We start from the raw sequence: 25400 nt of genomic DNA on the forward strand, positions 1-25400 counted from the left end.
ACGCATTATTTTCATGACGTGATCTGGTCACATATGTAGCTGGGTGTATATCCACCCAGATACACATTCCAAGGTTGTGTTTTGTGAGGCTAGTCCTTCAAATGTCAGAACTGTTATTAAAATGGCCTTATTACTTTGCAAATGAAGAATTAGTTCATATAAGAAATGAATGAAGAAAGAGGTTTAAAGAGACTGGATCATGGAAGATCATGTAATATTGTCAGCCATGTTCTGGGATCCTCTCAGATCCCCTAAAAACAAATATGATTGTGAGTCTAAGATTTTTCTCTCCTCCTCTTTCAGCTCTGTTTCCATTAGTGCATGGGGCAGGCGCAAGGTTGTGATATCTGGAAAAGGCCATCTTTAACATAGATTTGTCCTGAGGATGACATTTTTAGAGGTATGAAAAAAGAGATAAGGTCAGTCCTTAATGGCTTTAGTTTTTCTGTTTCTGGTGATGCTTGTGTGCTGCTGCTGCAGATCAGACAAAACATAGCATCACATGGCATTGTATTTTATACTTATAAATAATACCATTTAGAATAACTTATTTTTAAAAAGCAGTTACAAACAACCATAAATATGTAAGTAATTATAAATTTTGTTTTAATGGCATTTATAAAGATGGATTCAAATATATATTGTGTGAATGCATCCGGTTTTTAAAGGAGGAGAGATGTGACCCTGACATTAACATCCTATTTGGGTATAGGGCACAGCTGAAGTTTTAGGACAGACTTGTGTGTGTTGATTTTGGGTACAGAGAAGCACCTTTGGAAATTTACTTAGAAATTTTACTCTCACTAGAGTAGATGCACCATGATAGGAAATTTAGTCATCTACGTGTTTATAAATAACTTGTACTTGTTGTCTAAGCCCCTGAGTAAATTAACATTTAAAATATAATCAGTGGGCCTGTGTCACTATTAAAATAAGGCCAAAAGCAGTGCCAGAGGAAAACAATATAAAATGGCCTTAATGTAAATGAGAATCTGGCCTCAAATGTTTAAGTTATTACTGAATAAATTTTGGTTCTCACATATTCGCTGCACTTTTATGGTGACAACAGTGTTACAACACTACTACAAGATTTAGCAGCATCAGAAGAAGCTTTTCACATTTATTTCTGCTACAGTAAGAGCATAAACTAAAACTCTATCCTTAGCCCTCTTTGCAGCCTCCAGCTGTGCAAATTTCTGAGCTATTAACAAAAAGTATTAGCTGATTTTGCAGTGGACAGCAGAGAGGCAAACTTTCACATGTGTTGAACCACACTGGGCACGTCTACATGTGCAATGAATGTGGATGAATAAACTCCAGTGCAGTTTCTGCAGGAATTTTTTGGTCCTGGGCTTATTCAGCCTGAGGTTACTCTGACCTGGCTCAACCTGCTGCAGAGGAGCTGACTGGGGCATGAAGGTGCTTCATTGTGGGACTAGCCAGCAGGCAGCCCCCACCCACACTGAAGCACCCTTGTGCTCCAGCCAGGCCCATCAACATCTACATGTGTGTTGCAGTAGAGTAAATGACTCCGCTGTAGGCTAGTACTTGTGTTGGGAAGTACGTCTTATGGCAGAGTTAATTATTTTACTCCATCCTAATAGCGCCACAGGTGTAGACAGTGTCCTTTACTGTGGAGCTAATTAGTCAGTTCCGCAGCAAGTGTCTCATGTAGATACGCGCACCATATAGGGGTTTAAGGCTCTAAATGTACCCCCAATGCACCATACTCAGAAGCTAACTGGAAACCAATAGAATTAGTAATGTAGCAAACTTCCTATAGTTTGATCTTATAGTAGAAGTTTTCAAGCAGCCTTTCTGTGTAGTGTGTCATTTGGGACCAATCTGGAGGTCATTAACACCAGGCTCTTAGATAGCCTATCTGTCATCTCAGTCTCCTCATAATCATCTAGTTGGTTGTAATTTTTCAGAAGGGTAGGCGATAGTTTTTCATTTAAAAAATGGGATATTATTCCTTAAAATTAAATTATGACTTTATTCCTAAAATTTTGGTACTGCCATTTTTATTAACTATATTGGAATATTATTAAAGACATTATCTAAAAGACAGTTGCAATTTTTATTTTCAATTAAATTAAATGTTGTGATAACCATTTCAATATTTTAATTTAAAAATTGCAAAAGAAATGACTAGATCACAAACAATTCCTAGACCATGAAAAATGCTCCTTAGAATGAATTTTTTTTAGATTGAAAATAACTTTGACATTTCAAAGTATTTCACAAAAATAGATTCTCATTATTTGACTAGCTCTGTATGGATCTAATGGTCAGTTTCAAACTTTTTCATGATGAGGCCTCATAACATGCCCCTAATTTACAACATTAAGATAACAATAAAGTAATAAAGAAAGGGTGACCTCATCGCACCAGAGTTGAAAATGAGTGTTTTAAAATATTGTACCAGCACCTTAGAGATCTGGCTGCACATAACAAAGCAATAATAGCAACAAAATTTGAAGGCCATAATTTGTCCTCAGCCCTTTTCCCTAAAGCCAAGCACAATTTCCTACTTATTTAGCAAAATTTAGTTGTGCTTAATTTCTAATGCTAATTGACAAACTGAAAACTTTCCTTATACCCCTCCTCCCCCCGCACAATCTTATCTGTGCTGAAAAGATAGCAATTTGGAGCCAAAAAATAGGTTATGCATCTGATGAGTCTGAGCAATGGGAGCTCTTTGTACAAAACATTTGCATAATGAGGCTTAACTGTCCAAAGTATGGAAGAGCTGATAGACACAGTAGCTTGAATTGTGCTGTTGGTTATATCAGTGCACTTTGATTGATTGAAGAACATTTGATCAGACACATCTGTTTATTGGTCCTAAAGAAAAAGTGGCTTGAAAATACGTGTTTGTTACTAATTCTGGGTTTATCACAGATTAAGCTACCTTGCCTGGTTTTCCTAATTGTGTTTGGATATTGGAAGACAATTTACGTAGAGTGTATTCAGATATACCCCCACAGCCCCCAGAGAAGTTACTGGAATTGAAAATTCATACCTTATCAGGATGGAATTGAACTTAAAGGGTTTTTTTTTCCATTCAGGTGGGCAAGTAAAATGTTCAGTTCAAACTTCAAAACTTAAAAAACCAGGGGGTTTCCCCAAAGGGATGCAATTGATGACATACAAGATGGAAAAGGCCCAACATACATAGGAAGGGAAAGAACACTTTTCCTTCCAGCAGAGGCGAGAATGACCATTTTATTTATTATTTTATTTGTTCATATGGGATACAACAACTGAATGATAGAACAAACTATAAACAACCTGTGAACAACAGCACTGAGAGATAAGGCTAGCATGACAGTTTTAGATTTGATATTCATTGCAAGGCATCATCTGTAGTCTGGTACAAGTCTTCCATACAACCATTGAAATGATAAACAGGACATTCCTCCATGATGTGTGCTATAGTTTGGATTTCTCCACCCTCACATTTAGGATCTTTAATAAAATTCCATTTATGTAGTAGGTAGTTACATCCACCTTGTCCAGTAGGAACCCTGTTCAACGTTGTTCAGCTCCACCTTGGTAAAACAAAGCCGTTAGGTTTAGTTGTAGGGTCCATGATAAGAAAAGTATTAATGATGTCAATTGTGTTCCATTGCTGCTGGATCCATTTTGCCTTGATGTCAATGTTTTTGTCATTTAGCTCTTTTGCCTCACTCCAAAATGGCCTTCTTGATTTACCTCTTGGCTTAGGGGGGCCATTAAGTTCCTTAAAAATTGGTAATGAATTGAATGTAAGCCGTTTTTTCTGTAGTCTTAGGGTAATCTGTTTATGTTGAAGATCAGGAGGAGGGATATGAGAGAACAGACAGCCAAGGAACAAGAATGGATCTGCCAGAATGAATATTGTGTAATGTACCATACATTATTGTTTTCAGTATGCATATGTTTGCAGCATAGTATATTTATCTAAATAGGCCACATTCACTCAACTAACCTGATTGTAACACCTGCTGATTTCTGTATTCCTCGCAGGTGATATGGATCTGATTTTAAAGGCTGCTCTTGTACTTAAAAGTTATAGAAAAGGTTGATTCTCAAAATGCAAATCTGGGAGACCTAGAGTCCTATTCAGTTAAGGCTATTTTATTGTCCTCCATTTTCATGGTCTTTGAAAGACCACCTTAAATCTTTCATTGTAACAAGAAAGCCAAATGTTATTTTTGTTTATTTTGATGAAAGTCTGTTTGCGAGGAGTATTGATCATATATAGAGTATATAAGATATTTTTTAACTTTCAGCTTTTTACAGATTTTTAAACTTTAGTCATTGTATCAAACCAATTACATATTGAATAATCTGTACTTTCTTCCTTTAATTATCTTTTTACTTTTGATTTCCTCAATACGAAGTCAAGTTATACAATAAAATAAATGAGGGCTATAAAATATGGAACATTTTATTGTTATACATCCAAAATTCACTTTTAAAATTCACGTTTTAATTGCACATGAATTTCCACTGAATTTGAAACAATTTAATCTTTCATCAATTCAATCTAACATTGGAATTTTTCATGTACAGCTTCAAAATGTGTCATTCAGGCCCCTCTCTCAAAATGTTTACTTTTGTCATGTAAATGCCCATTTCCTGCAAAATGTACTAAGGCTACCTTATAAAACAAGAGCATTTAAAAAATATTCCTGTCTACCCTTTCCGCACAAAAACACAGTGCTAAAATTTAGCCCAACATTATAACATGCACTTTCCATTCATTAAATGAAAGGCAAATGTAGGCCAGCTATAAGAAACTAAAATGGCTTCTTGAAAAATTGTACCATGGAAGGTCTCTGTATAAATGATTTGTTTCTGGTAGTGGAAGGAATCTGAAAATCCACTCTTTGATATATTTTTTCCTCTTAAAATCTCCCACACGGCCCAAAGCCACCTGCCATTTTACACAATTTATATAAAAGTGACAAGATGTGAAGGTTACATGGCATCCAAGCTGAAGTAAAGTAGACACCCCAGGCCAAATTCCATACTGACTTGTGTAGGGATGGTGTGGGGGACACATTAGTGTTAGCTCTGAACCTCTGTGTATAATTTGTGTCACTTTAAAACCAAAAAAGATCAAAAAAGAAAACAAAACAAAGCAAGGTAACCCCTCCCCCCCCCAAGACAACAGCGCAGTCACTTTTATAATAGTAACAGCCTTGATTTCAAAATAGGATTTGCTCACTTGGGCTTTTACTCAAGTAGAAACCCTTTCACTTCAATCGGATTCCATATGGACAGGGTATTGGGTTTTAGTGCTATCTCTGCACATTTTTTTGTATTTAATGAAACTGTGCTAAAACAAAAAATACTAGGGAGACTATAAATGGGTGACAGGAGCTTTACCTACATATCCTGTAAATACTCATTTACGCTGATTTTACAACTGTGGGTTCTAAAATATGTGAAAGTCAGATTCCTTTTTTTAGGGTAAGGGGCTTTAAAGTTGTGGATACGTTTATATTTTATAATTAATTAATTTTGTTTAAAAAAAAAAGGATCCCTAAGGGAATTGCATACATGAGAAAAAGCTTTAGCTGAGTGACCTGTAAGGTACACATTTACATTGTCTTTACAGCCACATGATGTAAAGTATTTTTAGGCTGGATTGTGAATTAGACCTTGCAAGTAAGTCACATATAAATTACCTTGTATGCAATGTAAACAACAATTAAAAAGTTAAAAAGCTTAAAGCATCAAATGCTGGAAAAATAGTATATTTTATAGTACAGTTTCCACCTGCAATGTGCTTTACAAAATGATTAACAAACAAGCTATAGCTATATTTCCACACTAAAGCTATCTCTGACAAATAGTTGTCTTCTGAAGGATGATAACAGTTACTATGGCTTATATTGAACCAAAGATTTTCAAAGCTTCCTACTGAACAAACAGGAAAAAAAGCTGTGAGAATTAGGACTTTTGGGACTACAGCATTAAAGATATTCAGTGAGTTCCTTGTTGTCATGAAAAAACTTATCAGTCGCTAGCACTCCGAACAAGATTCTACTGCTCGCTCAATTTTGGATTTGCTCTCTGAAAACTTAGAAAAGTAACACACCTGAAGTAACTGCAAAAATTAAATATGAGAACACTGTCTCTCAAATTTGTGCTAATATTCAACATAATATAGCATTAATATATTTTGCTAAATATTTTACTATGTAATGAAATATATTATTTGCTACGCAGAACAGGTACAGATTCAACACATCTTCAGTTTTAACTATGAAAAGATGTGTAATGTGTAAAAATAATAGTGATAAAGTGTGTATGTGAATGCTTATGTCTGAATGTGTGCCTGTCTTGATCGAAAAGTAGCTGTATTTCAGTAGCAATGCACATATGACTAAGGACCTACCTAAATCACGGTGGAAGTGCACTGGGCAGTGGCTCCTTTAATCTTGCTCTTTTCACTGTGCACCCACCCTACTGCTGATTGGTGGAAGGGCCCTGGTGGCCCTGCCAGTTGAAGCTGACCAGCCAGGAGGCCAAAACTGTAACATATTTAAATCTGTGGTTTTTGCCTTTCAGGTGATCAGCAGCACGTAGCAAGTGGTGTGGCTGACAGGGCCCCTCCACTAATCCGCAGTAGGGGTTGGAGGGCTCACGGCAAAAAGAGCAAGATTAAAGAAGCCACTGCATAGCGTACTTCCGGTGCAATTTAGATAGGTCCCTGCACATGAGTAATGAAGACCATATACCTTAGATGGATATATATGAAGGTTGCTTAATACACATACACACTATGGGGCCAGATTCTGCTCCACCTCTTGGGGGTTTAAATGGACTTAGGTGCCTGAGTGCAGTTCTATTCCACCCCTGGGGCACATCTAAGCAATTTTGGTACCCTGAGTGTAGATGCTGCTGCGCGTTCTAAAGTGGGTAGAAGGGTCCCAACCATTGGACAGCAGGGGTTCAGAGTGCTTTGGGACACTGCTGGCACCCTCTCAAAATTGACACCCAGGCCTGGTGTCTGGCATGTCCTGCCTTCATTAGGCTACTGTTTTACTCTATCTGAATCCCTGAAAAACTGTTAAGTCAAACAGTAAATGGGTCTTTTCTGATTTTTGTGTCCAACTCTTACGGGGCAGACAGTGTGGTACAGAAGTAGATGTATTATGGATTTACAAGGACTTGAACAGGATGGAGTAGAATTACACTTAAGTGCCTAAGTTGACCTAGATGCCTACTAGGTGGAATAGAATCTGGCCTTGTGGATATGTGTATCCATCACTAAAATGCAGTTATAGCTTAGATTCAATTCAAGAAACAGTTAAGAACACAGAAATAAAGGTGTTAAAGTTGAGGATGAAAAACTAAAGCTGTTTTCAAACAAAGGCTGATAGATCATGTAAGAACAATTTTAGATAGACCCAGGGTACGTCTACATGAGACATTTACTGTGGAGGTGCCTAATTAGTTTTGCTGTAAACATCTTGGCATCTATAGGTGTGGCCTTATTAGGCTGCAGGAAACTAATAAACTCTGCAGTAGGTTAGCACTTGTAAATACAAGTAATATCCTGCTATGGAGTTTTTTCACAGGAATGCACATGTAGATGCTGACCTTGTTGGCTGGGGCATGAGGGTGCCTCAGTGTTGGGGCTGCCTGCTGGCTAGCCCTGCACTGAAGTGCCCTCATGACCTAGGCAGCCCTTCCGCAGCACATTGAGCCAGGTTGGAGCAGCCCTGGGTTGACAGGTTGACCCCCTGGGTCTCCTGCCAGCGGAGGCTTCTCTGACCCAGCCCAACATGCTGTGGTCCTGGGCGCACATGTAAGCACAGTATCCAGAACCACCTCCAAGGTTTATTGCTTCACATTAATATATACATGTAGACACACCCACAGTGCATGAAATACATCATTCTTTTGAGGCGTGAAGCAGTGGTGCTTTGATTTCTTTTGATTTCCATGGGCATTGGATTGGTTCAGGCCTGTTCAGAGAACTCTGGCAAGGGGTGAAGTTCACCCAGAGGAATTAGCTAATTAGTCCAAATGCTGTATCACATGAAGAGGGCTACATAGCTTCCAGGTTAGAAGGCAGTGCAGGCAGAATAGTGCACTGTGTTTCAACATGGCACTCTGGTGTGGCAAGTGTCTGGTGTAGATATGCCCATATTAGGGTTGCCAACTCTGACTGAAGCTATTCCGGGAGATTTTTTTTCCAGCATGACGTAATGTCATTAATCATATTGTTAAACCTGTTCACAATATCAGTCTCCCAGATTATTTTGAATAGTCACCGGGAGATCGAAGCCAATTCCGGTAGACTCCCAGCTAATTTGGGAAGGTTGGCAACCCTAGTCCATATTTCTCATTGACTCGAATAGCTTCAGAGATCTAAAAATCAGCCCATTAGACTGCTCAGACTTTTTCTTTTTCCTTTTTCATGTTGTTCTAATTAATAGGCACATGTTTAATTTGTGTGTGGCTGCATTAACAACATATTCAAATCCAAATATAAAAATAAAAGTTTGGGGAAATTTAACATTTCCTTGATTTTATATTTTTATTAATAATTTAGTATTATAGACAAATCAGTCTCTCCTTGAAGTCTATGACAGATCTGGACAGATCTTTAGTAATATTATGACCCATTTTTGTCTGTATTTAAATGCATGTTTTTATTACCTACTTAGCCACCAAAGGCCATCAGTAGTAGAAATAGCTCAGTGTATATTATATATATACTTAAAAACACATACATAGGGACATGTGCATATTTGTATATACATGAGTATGAGTACCGTTTCTTATTCCATTATATGAATAATCTGAACTTCATGCAATATTTTAATTTCTAAATAATATTGGGCTATATTATGCCATCAGTCTAAAGCAAAAACTCTGTTCAAAGTAAAGAAGCTTTATGCTTCAACATTGATAGGACAACATAATTTACTAATAACAACATACACAAAATGTCTGACTATTTGTCACTTATTTTCAATTTCAAACATTTAACCTTCTGAAGAAAAAAATTTGGGGGTTAAAATTTTCATGGGTTTTTAGACTCTGCTCATGTCGGCCCCAAAATTGATATTTTACAATATTTAAACACAAAAGTTTGGCCATTTTGAACTGCAGATTTAATAAATAAATGTCTGTTTTTAAAGAACAGTAAAAAGTAAGATAAGTCTTAACTTGCATTTTCTGATTCAGAAAATTGAAAACAAATACTTTTTTTTTCCTTCAGGGTTGTTATGATCAGAACCTTTCATTTTATCTTGTTGTTAAAAAAAGTTGGTTTTGAGGCAAAAATGGTAAAAAATGTTTAACATGTATGAATTGTTATCCTAACATTACTGTAATGTAGGAGACTTCCCCCTTCCTTTTTATTTGAATGCATAAAAACTATATAAAGAGTGCCTTTTGGACAAGTTCTTAAAAATACAGTTAATCATAAAAAGAGTCTGGCAATTACCCCCTAAAACTATTACCTCAATAGTACCTAAATATAAAAGATATTTAACCCTGCAGGTGCTACCTGACCTTCTAACTGCTCCCCCAGCTGTAAACTCAATCCACAGCTGTTAGGCTCAAAGCCTCGGGGCCAATATTATTGGCCAAAAGGGCCAATTTTATTCTTGCCTTATCTTTCAGTTGCTTTTTCTCAACCATTCAGCATCAGCTCTGTGGTGTCAGGTCTGGGACTCCACTAGTTAGCTTTTAGTCACAAATCAATCTCCCCAGACACTGAGCACTGTAGTCCACGTTTTAGATTATATTAGCCGAAATGAAGATGCTGTATAAAGTTATTGGCTACTCAACAAACTGAAGGCTTTTCCACCCACCTGTCTTCCCTAGCCCTCTTAAGAACCCTATATTTACAGAAAACAAAAGGGGCAACATTTAATTATTACAATTTGAAAGTATAATGATTATAAAGAATGCAGAAAAGAGGATGTCATGGATAAAGGCCTACCGACCATACTGTAAGGTACCCTCCTCCCAGTTTGTGATGAAGGGGAGCTCCATGCCTGGTAAAAGGCAGTGCATGTATCTGAGTATTATACAGCAAATTTAAATCTTTTAAAGATTTGGAACCTCTGATGGGAGTGAGGTTCCACTTTTCAATATCACGTCCATGCAACATTAAATCTCATGATATAACTGACTTGGATACTATGGATCTTATATAACTGACTGAATAAAAGACCTTGCTTCTCATAACTTGAATACTGATAGTTACAAGAATTACAATCAGATGCAGTTGCAGTAGGGGTAGGCCAATGATGAAACTAGAATGTACCTTACTTTAATATTCAGTAAAGTTTTACATATGTAAAAGGTGGAGTGCCTTGCTTACACTCTTCTATCACATATTACCTAACTCCTTTTAATTCTTACTCTAGAAAAAGCCTGAATCTATATCAAATGTAGGATTAGAATGTAGCTGGTTCAGATAATGGGATCCTGTCTCTTTTCTCTGGATATCTGACCACAACAGACCATACACTAGGCCTTAAAGAAGCCTTTATTCTTAGTGCTAAAATTGAAAAATATAGTCTCATTTAGTTCTGCAGTTCATACCTACATAATTCCTGATCTTCATGTTCCTGAGTCAATTAACTGCTGGAATTGTCGGCCACAAACAATACACATTCTTTTGGCTAAATATTTAATTGGGCCCTTATTCTGTAATGAGCAGGGCTGGATTACCCCTTTAGTGGGCCCTAGGCAAACAAACTCCTGGGCCTTGGGCTGCTCGAAACGCCCCTCCCCACCTTGGCGCCACTGCCCGCAGGCAGTGGGTCTCAAAGTTGTGGCTAGGAAGCAGCTGCTGCAGCAGTGAAGCCGCTGGAGGGGAAGGGAAGGAGGTGGACAGGGCCATTTGTACCACCGCTGCGGAGAGAAGCACTCAGGCCCCCCACAGCTCAGGACCCTAGGTATGTAACTAGTTTGCCTATGCATTAATCCAGGCCTGGTAATGAGCTTTGTGTTGCTGTGCTGTTGTTCCCAGGTTTTCTTGCTGAGGACTAGGACCCTGGTTACTTTTCTGTATGGCAGGAAAGCCATGTTGGGTTTTGCAGTTTTAAAATAGTTCCCCAGAAGTCAGTTGGTCACTAACACTTTATGCTTCTTTATAATGTAACATTAAACTGTTGAGTAGATAGTATAATTAGTGAGCCCAGTCCTGCAAATGCTTACACAAACAAGTATTGTGCCTTTATTGCATTGAGTGGACCAACAATTGGATTGGTTCTGTGAACAAAGGTACTTAAATGCATGTTTGCAGGTTGGGCTCTGTGCTGTTGCTGCACAGAGATAGTAAGAGCTGTGCTGTGGCAGTGGCCTCAGTCTCATATTGAGCATTTTGGGAGCACAGGGGTCTGATGAGAACTCTTGAAAGGTATTGTGCCTAAAGCAAGCAGCCTTCTGATGCTTGAGGGCCACTGCTCTAGGTAGCAAGTGGTATCAACTCCTCTCATGGACTGGCTAGCACCACTGCTCAGTGGGAAGGAGTGAGGCAGCAGTCTGCCCTCCTTTGGAGAAGCTACTACTGCCAAGTGTACTGGTTGTACAATCCTGGTAATCCCCGAGCTTCATGATTCTCACGTGATTAATCTGTGCACAGGAAATGCAAAGAGTGAGGAGGCTACTTGTGCCCTTTTTTTCCCTTATGCACACATGTAGGTGCTGGACATAGTTGGTCCTTCACTCTGTAGATTTTATGATTCAGTTGTGGAATCAGTACTACAGCTGTGATGGAATTGAAAACTAGTTCTGTTTAAATCAATGGGGATTTTATCACTGACTTTAATGGGACCAGGATTTGACTGTAGATTTCCATTATATCCTGCTGCAATCCATGCTCTGCATTCTTGTTTTTAACATTTCTTTCATTCATAGTTTTTTCCCCTTTTTTCACCCTTTTTGGAGGAGACTTTCAAAATCATAAAGTTAATTTGGGCTGAAATACAAGTGCGGCAACTCCCTACTAGTTGTGCCTTTGAAAATCTCTCACAATATTTTAAATGTTTACTTGCTTTTTGTCTTTTTCTATAACATTATACGCATACATCTCTTAAGTCAGCATTACATTTGATTGTACAGGTATTAAGAAATTTAGTTAAGATTCCCTTTGCAACCTAAATTCACGTCTCCATGACTAGCAGTTTCTAAAGCAGTCTTTTTAGGTGATCACACACAGTTGGGCAATGTGATATGCAATGTGTCAAATTCTGCCACATATTGCAGTGGAAAGGAACTATAACTTTGTTTTTTTCTAGCCCTGTGGGTGTTTATACAAAGTGCTGTATTGCTACTATGTTTTTAAGCTCATATTTATTACTGCCCTCCACCAGGATTTTTATAGGACATCATGCACATATTGTCCATTTCTGTTTTAGCTAAATATTTTTTTCATCTTTAAATGAGCTTCTGCAGTGTTTTCTGTAATGCGTACAAGTTGAATTTTAGTCCTCCTATAATAAGACTGTAAAAACTTGTTTTCTGCTTATATTGTGTCTTTCTTTATAAATTATCATGGGTAGCACGTCTTTCGTGTTACTGCATGTGCTGTACAATCGTGTCAGAGAAGACTTCACTTATTATACAGGGTGTGTTAAAGTTGATAAGGGAGTTTTACCTCTAAAATGTCAGTCTTTGGTGTAAATACAATCTCAAAGCAAATATGTGCTTGTGTAGAACATATATGATAAACTGGGCACTGCAGCTGATAGCAGACTTATAGCAGATCTAGATCAGGGAACAGCCCCTATCGTCTGTTTTTCAATTTCCTAAATCTGTGAACTGTAGTTTGATATACTTTAGTTTGAAAATAGGCAGACATTCTTGTGATGGGACATGTCTTCACTTTTCAGTACATGTCAGTACATGTCAAGACTTATGTGTAATAAAATCAGTCCATTAATATCTTTTTCACTCTTAATCACGTTTAAATTTAAATTTTAAAATATCCAAGCAATAAAATCATTTTATGGGCACATTGTTTGCTACAACTATACATCTATCTGCCTTTGCATTTTAGACATTTTAAAATGAGAAAGAAGTAATTTGAATTAGTAATTTCTATTATTCTCATTCTAATATGTTACAAAAGAACCAGAATGACTGAAAAGAATTTAAAGAAATTTGTGCTTTAAAGAAGAGACTTTGTATGTCAAATTTCATCTGGGAGAGAATGGTAATGTCTGAGGTATAAACCACTGGAATATTAAGTGTTAAAACAGTAACAATAACACTTCTAAACTATAGCAGTAATACAATAAATATACTATCATGTACAAATAATCAGACTGTGTATTCTTTGTATATTTGTCAAGTCTTCTATATTTCTATTTACAGTTTTGCTTGCAGAAGATGCTTGATTCTCAGGAGAAAAAATGGTTATAGATTTTAAATTGGCAGTTTTAAAATAACTTATACACTAAACCCTTTCCAGCATCAAGTGTCCCTTCATGGGACTGTTCATTTCCTGGTACATAGATGTGATTGGACCTTATCAGTATTCTCAGAATCAAATTTAACAGTGAAGAGACGCGTATTGAGCTTGCAAACCAGGAAATACCCTCTGTTGCAATAACTGTTTTAAATACCCATAACCAGAAGTTAGCATGCGAACTACCAGGCAGGACTTGAAGCAGTTTATAAAATAAACGTTCACTTGACTACAAGGCAGTTGCTTGTGAGATTCTCTGTTTTGATTGTCCATGCAGTTGGAGATGCCAGAGGAGGTAGGACAATGCTTGAATATAAAATAGAAGCAGAATAAATTGTACCATGGCTGCCAACTGAAAACAATGTAAGTCTACCTCATGTTTTGTTTTTTATCCTCTGGGAAATCAGCTTAAGCATTTAATGTACTATAAATTTATAGCTAGAAAAGCCAAATATTAGGGCTGTAAACTGAAGTAGGTTATTGCAGTTCATTTGTCTACACGTCACTGTGAGGTGATCATTCCTTTTTGTACAAATAAACTCCAGAATTGTCTCTACTCTTAACATGTGAAGGAAACATAGTAATGATTTCATGCAGTAATGCTCATTAGAGGGACATTCAATTTAGAAATTCAATTGTGGGATTTTTTTAGTTTTCATTTCTCTTGCACAATCGGTCATCAAGTCTCTCTCATGCGTATATGAATATTGCATATAGCTATTGGAGAAGAGAAAAATATTTCCAACTATTGGAAAATGTGATTAAGTCTTTGTAGGGTCCAGAGGAGCACTATGAAGTTACTTTTAATTAACTTGTTAAAACTAAGTTTCAAAATCATTGTATCCTCATCAGTCTAACAGTTGGGGTGGAGGGTCTATTCCTTTGACTTATAGTCTTAATTCTTTGTTGAAAGACAGGTAACAAAGACATGTTAAACATATTTTTTATTGCAGTAGATACCGCATCACTTCTAAGACCAAAAAAGATTCCTGTCATATGAGATCTATATCTAAAGTCAGTTTTTTCTTTGTTGTCATCACAGAAGTTCCATGTTATCTTGAATTACAGAACTGCTTAAATAATCAAATTAGTTAGTGTGCAGTGTTTTTATGTATTACACCTGGAAGCTTGGATACATTTTCAGAAGTGCCTGAGGAGCCTAGATTACATTTTCACTAGTGAACTATGGGATTTGGAGCCTAATGCTCAGTGAAACCTGGAGGGACTTGACCTCCTAATGACTTGCATGCTTTTGAAAACTTACCCCATTTGCTTAGAGAGAGCTGACTTGTGTGTAATATAAATGGTTATAATAAAGAAACAATATTATTGAATTTTTACTCTAGAGTGATTTTTTTATGCTACGAGGTGGAATAATGGGGCCTTTAATCCCTGCTTCAAGAACATAACTTGCAACCACCAAAAAAGATGCCCTGAGAGGCTTATTTTGATGATGAATTACTGGTTTATGTTTTCATTGGGTTGTAAATGTTAAATTTTAATTTTCCTCTTTCAGGAAGGTCATTTGACTCATTGAACAGTTGACAGGATCATACACTTGTGTGGGAGAGAAGGGGATTTTATACTCCAATGAAACACCCAAGTTTTGAAATGCTAAGAAATCTGGATGACTTCTTGCTGAATAGAAATTATTTCTGAAGGTCTACTCTTGGTGCGTTGAAACAGGACAATTTGAGGCGGACTCTGAGAAAATGTTGGATTCAATCAAGTGTGTCCTGGTTGGAGACTCTGCAGTGGGGAAAACATCACTCTTGGTACGTTTCACCTCTGAGACTTTTCCAGATGCTTACCGGCCCACAGTGTATGAAAACACAGGGGTGGATGTCTTCATGGATGGTGTGCAAATTAGTCTTGGCCTTTGGGATACATCAGGCAGTGAAGCCTTCAAAGGTATCCGTCCCCTCTCCTATCAACAAGCTGATGTAGTACTAATGTGCTATTCAGTGGCGAACCACAATTCCTTTTTAAACCTGAGGAGTAAGTGGATGTCCGAGATCAGGAACCATTTGCCCCGAATCCCTGTTTTAGTGGTGGCCACTCAGACTGACCAGCGAGAAACAGGACCCTATCGTTCATCCTGCATCAGCCCACTAGATGGGAAGCGGCTGGCCCGGGAGGTCAAAGCCAAAGGCTACTTGGAATGCTCTGCCCTCAGCAACAGAGGAGTGCAGCAGGTATTTGAGCATGCAGTCCGGACTGCAGTGAATCAAGCCAAGAAACAGAATAGGAGGAAGCTCTTTTCTATTAATGAGTGCAAGATCTTTTAAGTACTTTCAGTTGCCTTTTGGCCACATCACTTCTTTCCTTACACAGAGGTATACCAGCTCAGAAAATGGAAGGTGAGATGGCCTCTGAGAGAGAACCACAATGCTGGTGTTTTTGATGAGCCACTTATACTTTCAATCTGACCTACTTTTTTATCATCCCTTTCCATGGATGATACCTTCAAAACTGAAAAGTGCAGCTAAATTTCCTTTCTGCACCAAACTGCAACAGAACTCTTGTTACCATAGGCTGTTTGGTCAAAAAGTACTGGAATGAGCCTGAAATGGAGAAGCTGGGATCACGTCCATCATCTTTATTTTTTTAATTGTAGTTGTTGGTTTATTTGTCCCCATTTATTTAACAATAGAAGACTTTTTGTTTGGACTGAAAATCCTGCTGACAGATTTTCCATATGGAGTCTTTGATTCTAAAAATGTTGTATATAAAGTCTAACCATTGTATAGTTTATTTAAAAAGACTTGTACATTTTGTTTTAAACCTTTCTAATACAGAGTGTTGGCATATTTTCTTCTTCTAGCTAGCCACAAATACAACTGGGCATATCTGTAAAATAATGTTCTAGGGCCAAACTCTACAGTTGTCACTCAGGCAAAACTGGGATATAGTAATAGCTGGGAACTGGAATGCTCAGGGGATCATTAATGGAACAGAACCTTTCACCTTTGCTAGTTCAAATCTAGCCTGCCCAGCCCAGGAGTGACCAAAAGCTATTGGCATTTGATAGCTGTCTTATGTCAAATTTATTTTGTGGTCTCAGTCTAACTCCCAGAAGACTAGCAACTGTTTCAACAAGAAGGACAAGGACTAGATGGGCCTGAGGAAACTGACCTGCTCTCTCATCCCCAAAAGGGCACTGGTTTCAGGCCTGGTATAAGGACATTCATACTGTCTTTACATGTACTGCCCTTGTTCTGTTGGCAGAAGATTTTGGTCTTCAGAGATGAGCTATTTTTATGAGCACTAAAATTCTCGCGCACAATTTTTTAAATAGATATTTTTTCTCAAAAGTATTTTTGCTAAAAACAGTAATTTACTTTAATAAAAATAATTAAATATATGTTGTTGGATTTATATCATTTCAATAATTAAGAAATTATCTTTGGAGCTTGTATGCCAAACATCATTTTGTATGCTTTTGAATGATTAATTAAATACCCATTACCTACAGGAGGGAACTAGCAATAGTTGGGGTGAAAACCAGAGCCATAGCCAGACATTTTGGTACCCAGTACAGGTCATGTGCAGAGCCGCCCCTTCCCCCAGCTATTATGTAACATTACTTCCATTTGATTTGACACCCATGTGCAAAGGGGACCAGTGCCAGTGCACTGCTGCTGCTGCTCTTGCTATGGTACTGGTCAAATCCTGAGCTTCTTACCAGATTTTTTAACTGCATAGAAAACCCTCTTCTGGGCTGGGAAACTCCATTAGGTTTACAGAGGGCTGAAGGTGGGTTTTAACCCTCTTAATTACAGTGGGGTAACCCAGATATTTTGTGCATCCCCTGAGATCTCCCTCATTGTGTTCAGGGCTACCTATGCAGAGGCCACGTGCCATCTCAATGCTCCTCTTGAAGACTTCAAGGCTTTCCCTGCCCATAGCAATCCGTCTCCTCTTTCTGTCCCTCCCCACAGGATTTGTGTAGTAGGATTTGTTCCTGTTGTGTAGGGTGGCTTTACTGGGGGGAGCTGGCTAAATCACACATCAGGGGTCCCTGGCCCTTTTCTTTCAACCTTTGCTTTCATCCATTCTATTGTGCAGCAGTGCACTCTGTGGGGCCCAAAGGCATAGCACCATGGAAGGTGGTACTTCTACCTTCTACACAGGGAAGGGAGCGATCCTCTCTGTATCAGGGTATGCTTTAATCCTGCTTTCATAGGGCCCTTACTCAGGCAAACTCCTGCTAGTTTTTGAATGGAAATGTGTGTAATAAATGTTGTCTACTTCAAAATTGAGTATGGACCTCAAGTTTTGCATTTTCAGACCCCTCCAATATTGAGAAGGGCTCTTTATCATCACAGGTAAATCCTACTTAACTTCTAGCTTTGGTTTTTACCTGGGAAGTGAACTGCTCTCAAAGTACCATTCCAATTGTTGGTAAGCAAAGATAACCTGGAAAATTAAACTATTCTCTCCCTCTGAATTCAAGAAATGAATTAGTTTGTAACAAAAGGATGATGATCATTATTTGTATGGTGATCGAAAGGATATGAGAAGCCTCACAGATCATATAGTCATGACAGTGAGTAAGAGCAGCATACAGAAGAGTAGAACTGAAGCTGAAGGAGGACAATAATAAGACCCAAGGTAATTTAATTTTGGTACATACCAGTTCCTTCTGTCATACTTCTGTCTTGGACTGGGAACTTAGCAGGAAGAATGGGTAGAGTAAAAACACTATGTTTGACTTGGGATCTGTGCTACAGTTGCTTTACAGTGCAGCTATATTAGCAAAGTCTTCTGGTGGAAACACCACTTATATCAGCAGAAGGACTTCTTTTGTCAGGATGTTTAAACCACCTCCCCAAAAGACTGTTGATGTAGCTCTGTTATTAAGGGGGTTTTTTGTGCCACTCCTGACACAGTTGTACTGGCATTTTTTTGTAATGTAGACCTAACCTGAGTTCAGCAGGAGTGTTCCCATGAATAAAGGTATTCATAACCTGGTAGGATCTCTAGCAACTGTGCAAAAGCACAATTCCCAGGCTAAAAAAGTTACCAGTATTGACCTTTTTCCAATTGGAGACCTTTCATTATGAAAACAATGCATCATTCCCATTAGAAATTTTCATACTGGCTTTAAAATCTTGCAGACTCCTGTAGCTAGGGCCACAGCAAATGAATGCCAATCATTCCTCAGCCTTTTGATATTCCTCCCTCGGTAATGCCCTTGAATTTTTGTCAGACATAAGGCAATGCATGCAAGCCCTTTGCCAACAGAAATGCTAAAGACTAGAATGCTCAGAAATGGATTTAAACTCAGTAGGATTTCAAAGGAGTAAGCTTACCTCAAGGTCACAAATGTTTGCAGTATATGGCCCTGACTTAAAATCCCTTGGGAAATAATCATGATTTTTTTCTGTATTCCAAATCTTACAGTCCTTCATTATTAACATTGTGTTTTCTGTAACCCTAGCTAAAGATAAGCTACTGTTAGTGTTACAAACATTAAAAGACAGGTATGAAGAGTCATGCAGTAAATCTTTGGACTCTTGTTTTAATTTCAGACATTTCTCTGGGGTTATCTCCATAGTAACTGATTTGTCACCATAATCATTTTCTGGAAATCATAGAATTATCAAAAATCAGGGTTGAAAGAGACCTCAGGAGGACCATCCTTTGCTCAAAGCAGAGGTCCATCCCTCTGCTCAAAGCAGGACCATCCTGGCTAGCTGGGTCCTAAAAACCTCTAAGGATAGAGATTCAACAAACTTTCTGTGTACTCTGCTCCAGTGCTTTACCGCCCTCCTAGTGAGAAAGCTTCTTCTAATATCTAACCTAAATATGAAGTTGCTGCAACTTCAGACCATTGCTTTTTGTTTCATCATCTGCCACCACTGAGATCAGTCTAGCTCCAAACCACCTAGGTCTCTCTGAATCCTAGCCCTGCCCTCCAGTGTATCTACAGTAAAAGCTTTGTTATCCGGCACCCATGGGGAATGGAGGGTGCCGGATAACAAAATATGCCAGGTAACAGAGCAGCCTGAACAGTTACCTTTGCCTGTTCAAGCTGCTGCCTGTCCTGCCGTGTCTGGGGTGTTGCCGCCCCTCCTGCCACATCGCTGCTCCTCCTGCGGGCCCTGAGGGACAGGAGTGGGGACCCACACAGCCTGCTATGGCCCTGGGCTGTGGGGGCTTGGCAGCACAGGCTGCTTTCCCCTGGGCCATGGGGGCTCTGTGAAACCGGAAGTGCCACAGTGGGCACTTCCAGTTTTACTTTTCCCTTACAAGCCAGCATGCCGGTTAACAGAGCATGCTGGCTTGTAAGGTGCCAGTTAACACAGCATTTGCTATTCCCCCCAAGCTTGGTGTCATCTGCAAACTTGCTGAGGGTGCATTCCCATCTTCCAGGTTGTTGATAAAGTTATTGAAAAAAAACTGGCCCAAAACTACCTCTGGGGCACTCCACTTGTTATTGACTACCAGCTAGACCATTGGCAATGCATAGGGGGTGCACGTGCGTGCACGTGCACAATGGTGAGACGTAGGGGGTACATATGCACCCCTGGCGATCAGCAGCTGGGGGACCCCCACCCCCATCAGCGATCTGGTGCCCCCCCCCCGAGTCAAGAGACACCAGTTGCCCATGCACATGTACCCCCTGAAGTTGGCGTTGCACCCCCTGAGAAAAGCACTGCTGACTCTGCTGGTGGTGCCTGTGGGTGGTCACTGCTCGCCATCCCCCGCAACTGCCGACAGCATCTGCAGGCGATCGCTGATCGCCAGTGGCCATTGCCAATGCAGCCAGCAGCATCTATGGGTGGTCACCAGTCGGTGCTCGCCACCGCCTCCCTCGCTGCCGACACTGCTGCAGTCGTCTGCAGGAGCTCCCCACTTGCCATCGCCACCACCACAGTTGCTGCCTCCTGCAGGTTGTCGCTGTGCCCCCCCAGCCCCCAGGGACACGCGTTGCTCATGAGCTAGACATCAAGCCATCGATGACTACCCTTAGAGCCTGAATATCCAGCCAGTTTTGTAACCACCTTACAGTCCATTCATCCAACTAGGACTCCCTTAGCTTGCTTGCAAGAATGTTGTGAGATAGCATATTAAAAGTCTTGCTAAAGTCAAGGTATATCACATCCACTGCTCTCCTCACATCCACAGAGCCAGTCATCTCATCATAGAAAGCAATCAGGCATGACTTTTTGACAGGCTCTAACAAATTATCTTTCCTCCATGGGCTCACTTTTGTTAACAGTACCACACAGTGCAGCTTTTCTGGGTTGTTAAATAATAAATGTTATGCCAAGATCTCATGTTGTCATTATCAACTGTGTGATGCCATGATTCTTATGACAAAATTGTCCTAAGTCATTATTTTTATTGGACAAAGTCAAATGAAAATGTGCTTCTGCAAGACACCATTAGATGGATATACTATTTGTCTATCTATGTCCCCCAAAAGGCTTCTATAGCGTGCTGCATTACAATGAAGTAAAGGCCATGAAATGGTTTGCATGCAATTCAGCTAAGCAGCAGGTAGGATTCAAAAGAAATCACATCCTGGATCTGGCTATAGTACATGAAAGTTAAAGGGGATTTCAGTGACAGTGGAGATTAATGGGTCCCAAAGCCTCTGTAAAGCAGTGTATGTCTTACTATCTTGGAGGGGAGAAAATTGACTCTCTCCGAACCTGTGGCCTCCACAGACACACGGAATGGAGCCTGATCTGTGTACCCAGGGAAGATTCAGGCTTTGCAGTTGTATATGTGTATGTATGTGTGTGTCTACACATATGCATAAATATGCATTAATCGTCCCCTCTGATCCCATCCCAGTTCATCATGAAAATGAGCTAACTGATGAATAGAATATTGATTTTAAAAATCAATTTGGGTGAAGAACTATGACAGAATGAAGGAAAACAGATTGCATTTTTCTCAGCCCAATGGTTCAGAAGTTCTCAAAGCTCAGTAGCATTAGTCCCCATGAACAAATTTTGCAACCTATTCACTTTTTGGTTTTCAGTTCCATAGCCTTCTCTCAGCCTGGGGCTGAAACAGTGATATGGAAGTGTAAGATCCCAACTACAGAGGGTAATATTATGGTTTTGTTGAAATTGGTAAACAAATCTCCCACTGATTTCTGTGGGGCCAGGATTTCACACATGCTTAAACACAAGAACAGAGCAATTGTTACGCTGGATCTGCTCAAGATCCATCTGATCCAGAGCCACACTTTCCAGTGGTCACCACCTGACACTTAAAAGGAAGGTACAAGATGTGAGGTAATCTGCCTTAGCAGTAGGGTTATCCTGATTTCTCATAAGGATTTTCATAGGCCCTAAAGCAAAAGGTTTCATGTGGCTTGCAAAAATGTTGTTATGGGCAATTGGGAGGATGCTGGATATTCTTTTAATCATATAAACATCTAATCCTTTTCTTGAATCTTGCTAAGTTTTTAGGCTTAACCACTTCCTGTATCTAACTATGCTGTTGTGTGAAAAGTGTTTCCTTTTAAAAGTTTTGAATTTGTAATCGTGTCATTTTCTTGTGTGTTGCTTTACTGCAATTATTTGGATAAGGAGTTCTGCAAGTATAATCCCCTTTAAAAGTAGCTGGCTTTAATATTCCAGTTACTTAAAACTGTGCCTGTCTGTCATGTGACACAGTAGATTTGTGCTGAGTGAGTGAAGCATCATTTAATTGCACATCTGCTAGTGTGGCTGTAGAGACCTATTCTTGAATGGCAATCCCTTTCACACTTATCACATGTGTAGCTCGTATCTAACAGTCTTGAATGTGGTGGGATTCTTTCTGAGGTTTCTTATTTCCTATAGTTTCATAGTTGCACAGTGGTTGGGGGCTGGAAGGGACATTATAGATCATCTGGTCCAGTCCCCCTGCACTTGGGCAGGAAAAGACTGCTGGGATCACAGGTCCTGATCTACGCTCCTTCCCTTTGATTGCATTACGTTAAAACTACAGCTGGACAATTATTTTAGTTTTTAGTTTCTTTTCAAAAATGCATTTTTGAATTGGCAATAGAATTTTTCAAATTCATGTTAAAATGTGTTGAATAGTTTCAGCTGAGCAAAAATAAAATGCCAAAAAGCAACAACCTGAAAAAAAAGTGAAGGTCAAGTTTTAATTTTTGTATTTTCAGAGCAAACATTTTGATGGTTCATTTTGAAATGATGTTTTGCTACTAAATGGTCCTCAATTTAATTTCAAAAACAATTTTTCAACTCAAAACAATTTCCCTAGCTAATTATTTAGTTCAGCAAGCAAACCAAAAAATAAATTATTTGCCCAGTTTTAACTGAAAATCTTAATATGCCCTTTTATTAAAGTAGAACATTTAATTTTTCCCTTTCTGTGCCATGCATATTATCATAACACATAGGAAAATTTTATATAGAGATACAAACAGCTTTTTTTTGCTTACTATAACAATAATATACATTAATCTAAGTTGCTTTGTAAAAATAGACAATAAATAATTTTTTTATCTAAATAAGTATTTGTAAGTAAATCAGAAATGAATAGGCCTGATACGTGTTACTTACATTGTTTCATCTGTTAATTTTATCTAATACTTTTAAATTAATTGCATTACTTTTTAACTACCTGTTTTTTCTCATTTTGTGTACTTTGTCACAATTGGTTGTTTTCTTGTTGAATTTGTAATATTAACACAATGGCAAGCATTTTGAATTTTTTTTATTTCATAGTCAAGTATGTCAGTCAGTCATTTTGTTGAGAGGAAGGTGTTAGAACCCTGAAGGAGGCAGTCATTTGGTTTGAAGGAAATGGAGGAAAAAACCCACACAATATGAGACCTTTTAAATTAATCATAGTTACATGTGCAAATACAGTCTCTGATTCAAGATAGTTTCCTAAGCACATGCTGACATGTAGAACTGCATCTGTGACAGTGTGTTTTCTGGTGCAGAAACTTTGCCAAAAATCCCACCAATTAGGACACCACCAATATCCCACCAACCAACGCTGTCATATTGGACAGATTTTCTTGGTCAGAGGCTACTTATCCTTTGGTGCTAGTTTGTTTAAGGACCTGATTTTCTGTAAACAGTTATACCAGTATAACCTTATTATAGATGCATTTATGCTGGTATAATTTATTCTCTTCCATTACAGGACTAAGGGTTTATTTACACAGGCAAATTTATCAGTCTAATTATAATGGTATAATTATAGCACTATAGTCATATTAGTATAACTCCCTGGACACATTTCATCTTGAATAAGAATGTATTTTGCCAGTTTAGCTAGTATCCCTTCCCAAACAATATAGACTAATCCTGTAATACTCTTTTATACTGGAATGAGAATGTAGATAGTGGGGATTACATTGACATAACTACAGTGGTTTAAATTCACAACATAATAAGTGCCTCTATAGTAACCTCTTTCACTGAGGGCTGAGATACTGTGGTTTAACTTTCATCTACTGCAAACATATACAAAAGCATTAATAATGAGGAGCAGCTGGTGCAATGTAAAACCCTTGCCACCTTTGCTGCCCAGTAACTTCTTCATGTGCCCATGTTCTAATTCTGGTACAATGGCCTGTTTCAGTACGTCTTGTTATGTAAGAAGGGGCCTAATATAAACTGAAAAAGGCGTGTTTATACCAGAAGCAGGGTACCCCGCTGAAGGATTGTACTGCTATAATTCTACTTATAATTCTAGGGTAAACTAGCCCTTCCACACCTATGTTAAGTCATTCTCTTTAAAAATGTTACATATAATTCCTTGTAGGAATGATATATAGAAAATGAAACAGATACCTCATGTAGTACTTGACATATTCATTAATCAAGCATGATTTCTCTGAAAGACACCTGTACTTTTGGTTTTGTTGGAGGTTGACATTAATATGTTCCATTTATCACCTTTCTACTTGTTTCACAAACTACTGCGGTAACATTCTGCACAACTCTTCTGCATGCAATGAAATTCGCTTCTTGTCTCATATTTATTGGCTCGGTTTGAGTCATTTAAAAAAATGTCAGGTTTATCAGCTATTAAGTGTTGCTGCTTATTTACCTAACCTGGAGTAAGGAAAAGTTTGGTGAGTGAGATCTATGGCTCTTTCACAAATGACCTACTTAGTTCTGTAGGGAGTAGGGATTTTTTTTAGTTTTCTCACTTCAGGCAGAGGTCAGTGTGATTCATAGGATGGCAGGGTCAGGTATATACATTGCTTCTAACTCTGGAAAAGAGGAAGGAAATGGGGATGAATGTCTTTGCACTAAGAGAGGCTGCACTGAGGTGTTTGTGTGCTGTGGTATGCAGCATTTCCAAGAAGCCTTTCATATACCCTAAAGTAGCAGGACCAACAGGTGAATCCTGCCCTCTTTCCCACAGCTTCAGAAGGCCCTGACCAGAATGTTACTGATGGCTTTTGATCAGCAGTGGGTTTGAAAATCCTGAGCATGGTGAAACACAGCTTCATGTGTATATGTGTGAGCTCCCTCTGCGAGTCTATGAAGGATGATTTTTGTGGGTGGGCATAATGGATCTGTGACTCTGCAGACCAATCTTTTCATCCACAGTGGAAGTGACTATACAAGACGCTACTGCGCAATGGTTACTGCACATTGATTTAGTACTTGTAAAACCAAGTACTAAATAAATGCGTAGTAGCCAGAGTTACTGTAAAGTAGCACAGGTGAACGTCTTTTTAGTGACACTACTGCACAGTATCCTAATAATATGCACTGCTGCAGAATATTATTTGGCTACTGCATAGTTAGTGTCTTAGTGTCTCGTGTAGCTGTGCCCAATCTGGATGGCTCTCATAAGAATCTTGCTTACATTCAGACATCTGGGTATATGATGAGATTTTCAAAAGCACCCTTTGGGTAATGGACATTTTAAAATATATGGCCCTTAATTAGTTGTCCAAATGGGAAGTGAGCTCTTTTGAAAACTTTGGCACAACAGTAGGTTCTATGTACCT

At 38.8% G+C, this 25400-nt stretch overlaps 1 protein-coding gene across 6 annotated transcripts in view; it reads left to right on the plus strand.

Annotated features, from left to right (window-relative positions):
- Positions 1-17703, plus strand: part of RHOH (ras homolog family member H) — a 36486-nt gene extending 18783 nt beyond the window's left edge. Inside the window, exons 2-3 of one of the 6 annotated variants that reach the window (XM_019480728.2) lie at positions 304-419; positions 13719-17703. In XM_019480728.2, coding sequence (XP_019336273.1) covers positions 15154-15729 — 576 coding nt within the window. In that variant the 5' untranslated portion in view covers positions 304-419; positions 13719-15153 and the 3' untranslated portion in view covers positions 15730-17703. Of the gene's footprint in view, positions 1-303; positions 420-6667 lie in introns of those variants that run through there. The other 5 variants (XM_019480733.2, XM_019480748.2, XM_059721645.1 and 2 more) reach the window with 5 other exon arrangements.
- The last annotated feature ends 7697 nt before the right edge of the window (positions 17704-25400 follow it).

Source organism: Alligator mississippiensis, chromosome 2 (genome assembly GCF_030867095.1).
Source record: "Alligator mississippiensis isolate rAllMis1 chromosome 2, rAllMis1, whole genome shotgun sequence".
Classification (NCBI taxonomy): domain Eukaryota; kingdom Metazoa; phylum Chordata; order Crocodylia; family Alligatoridae; genus Alligator; species Alligator mississippiensis.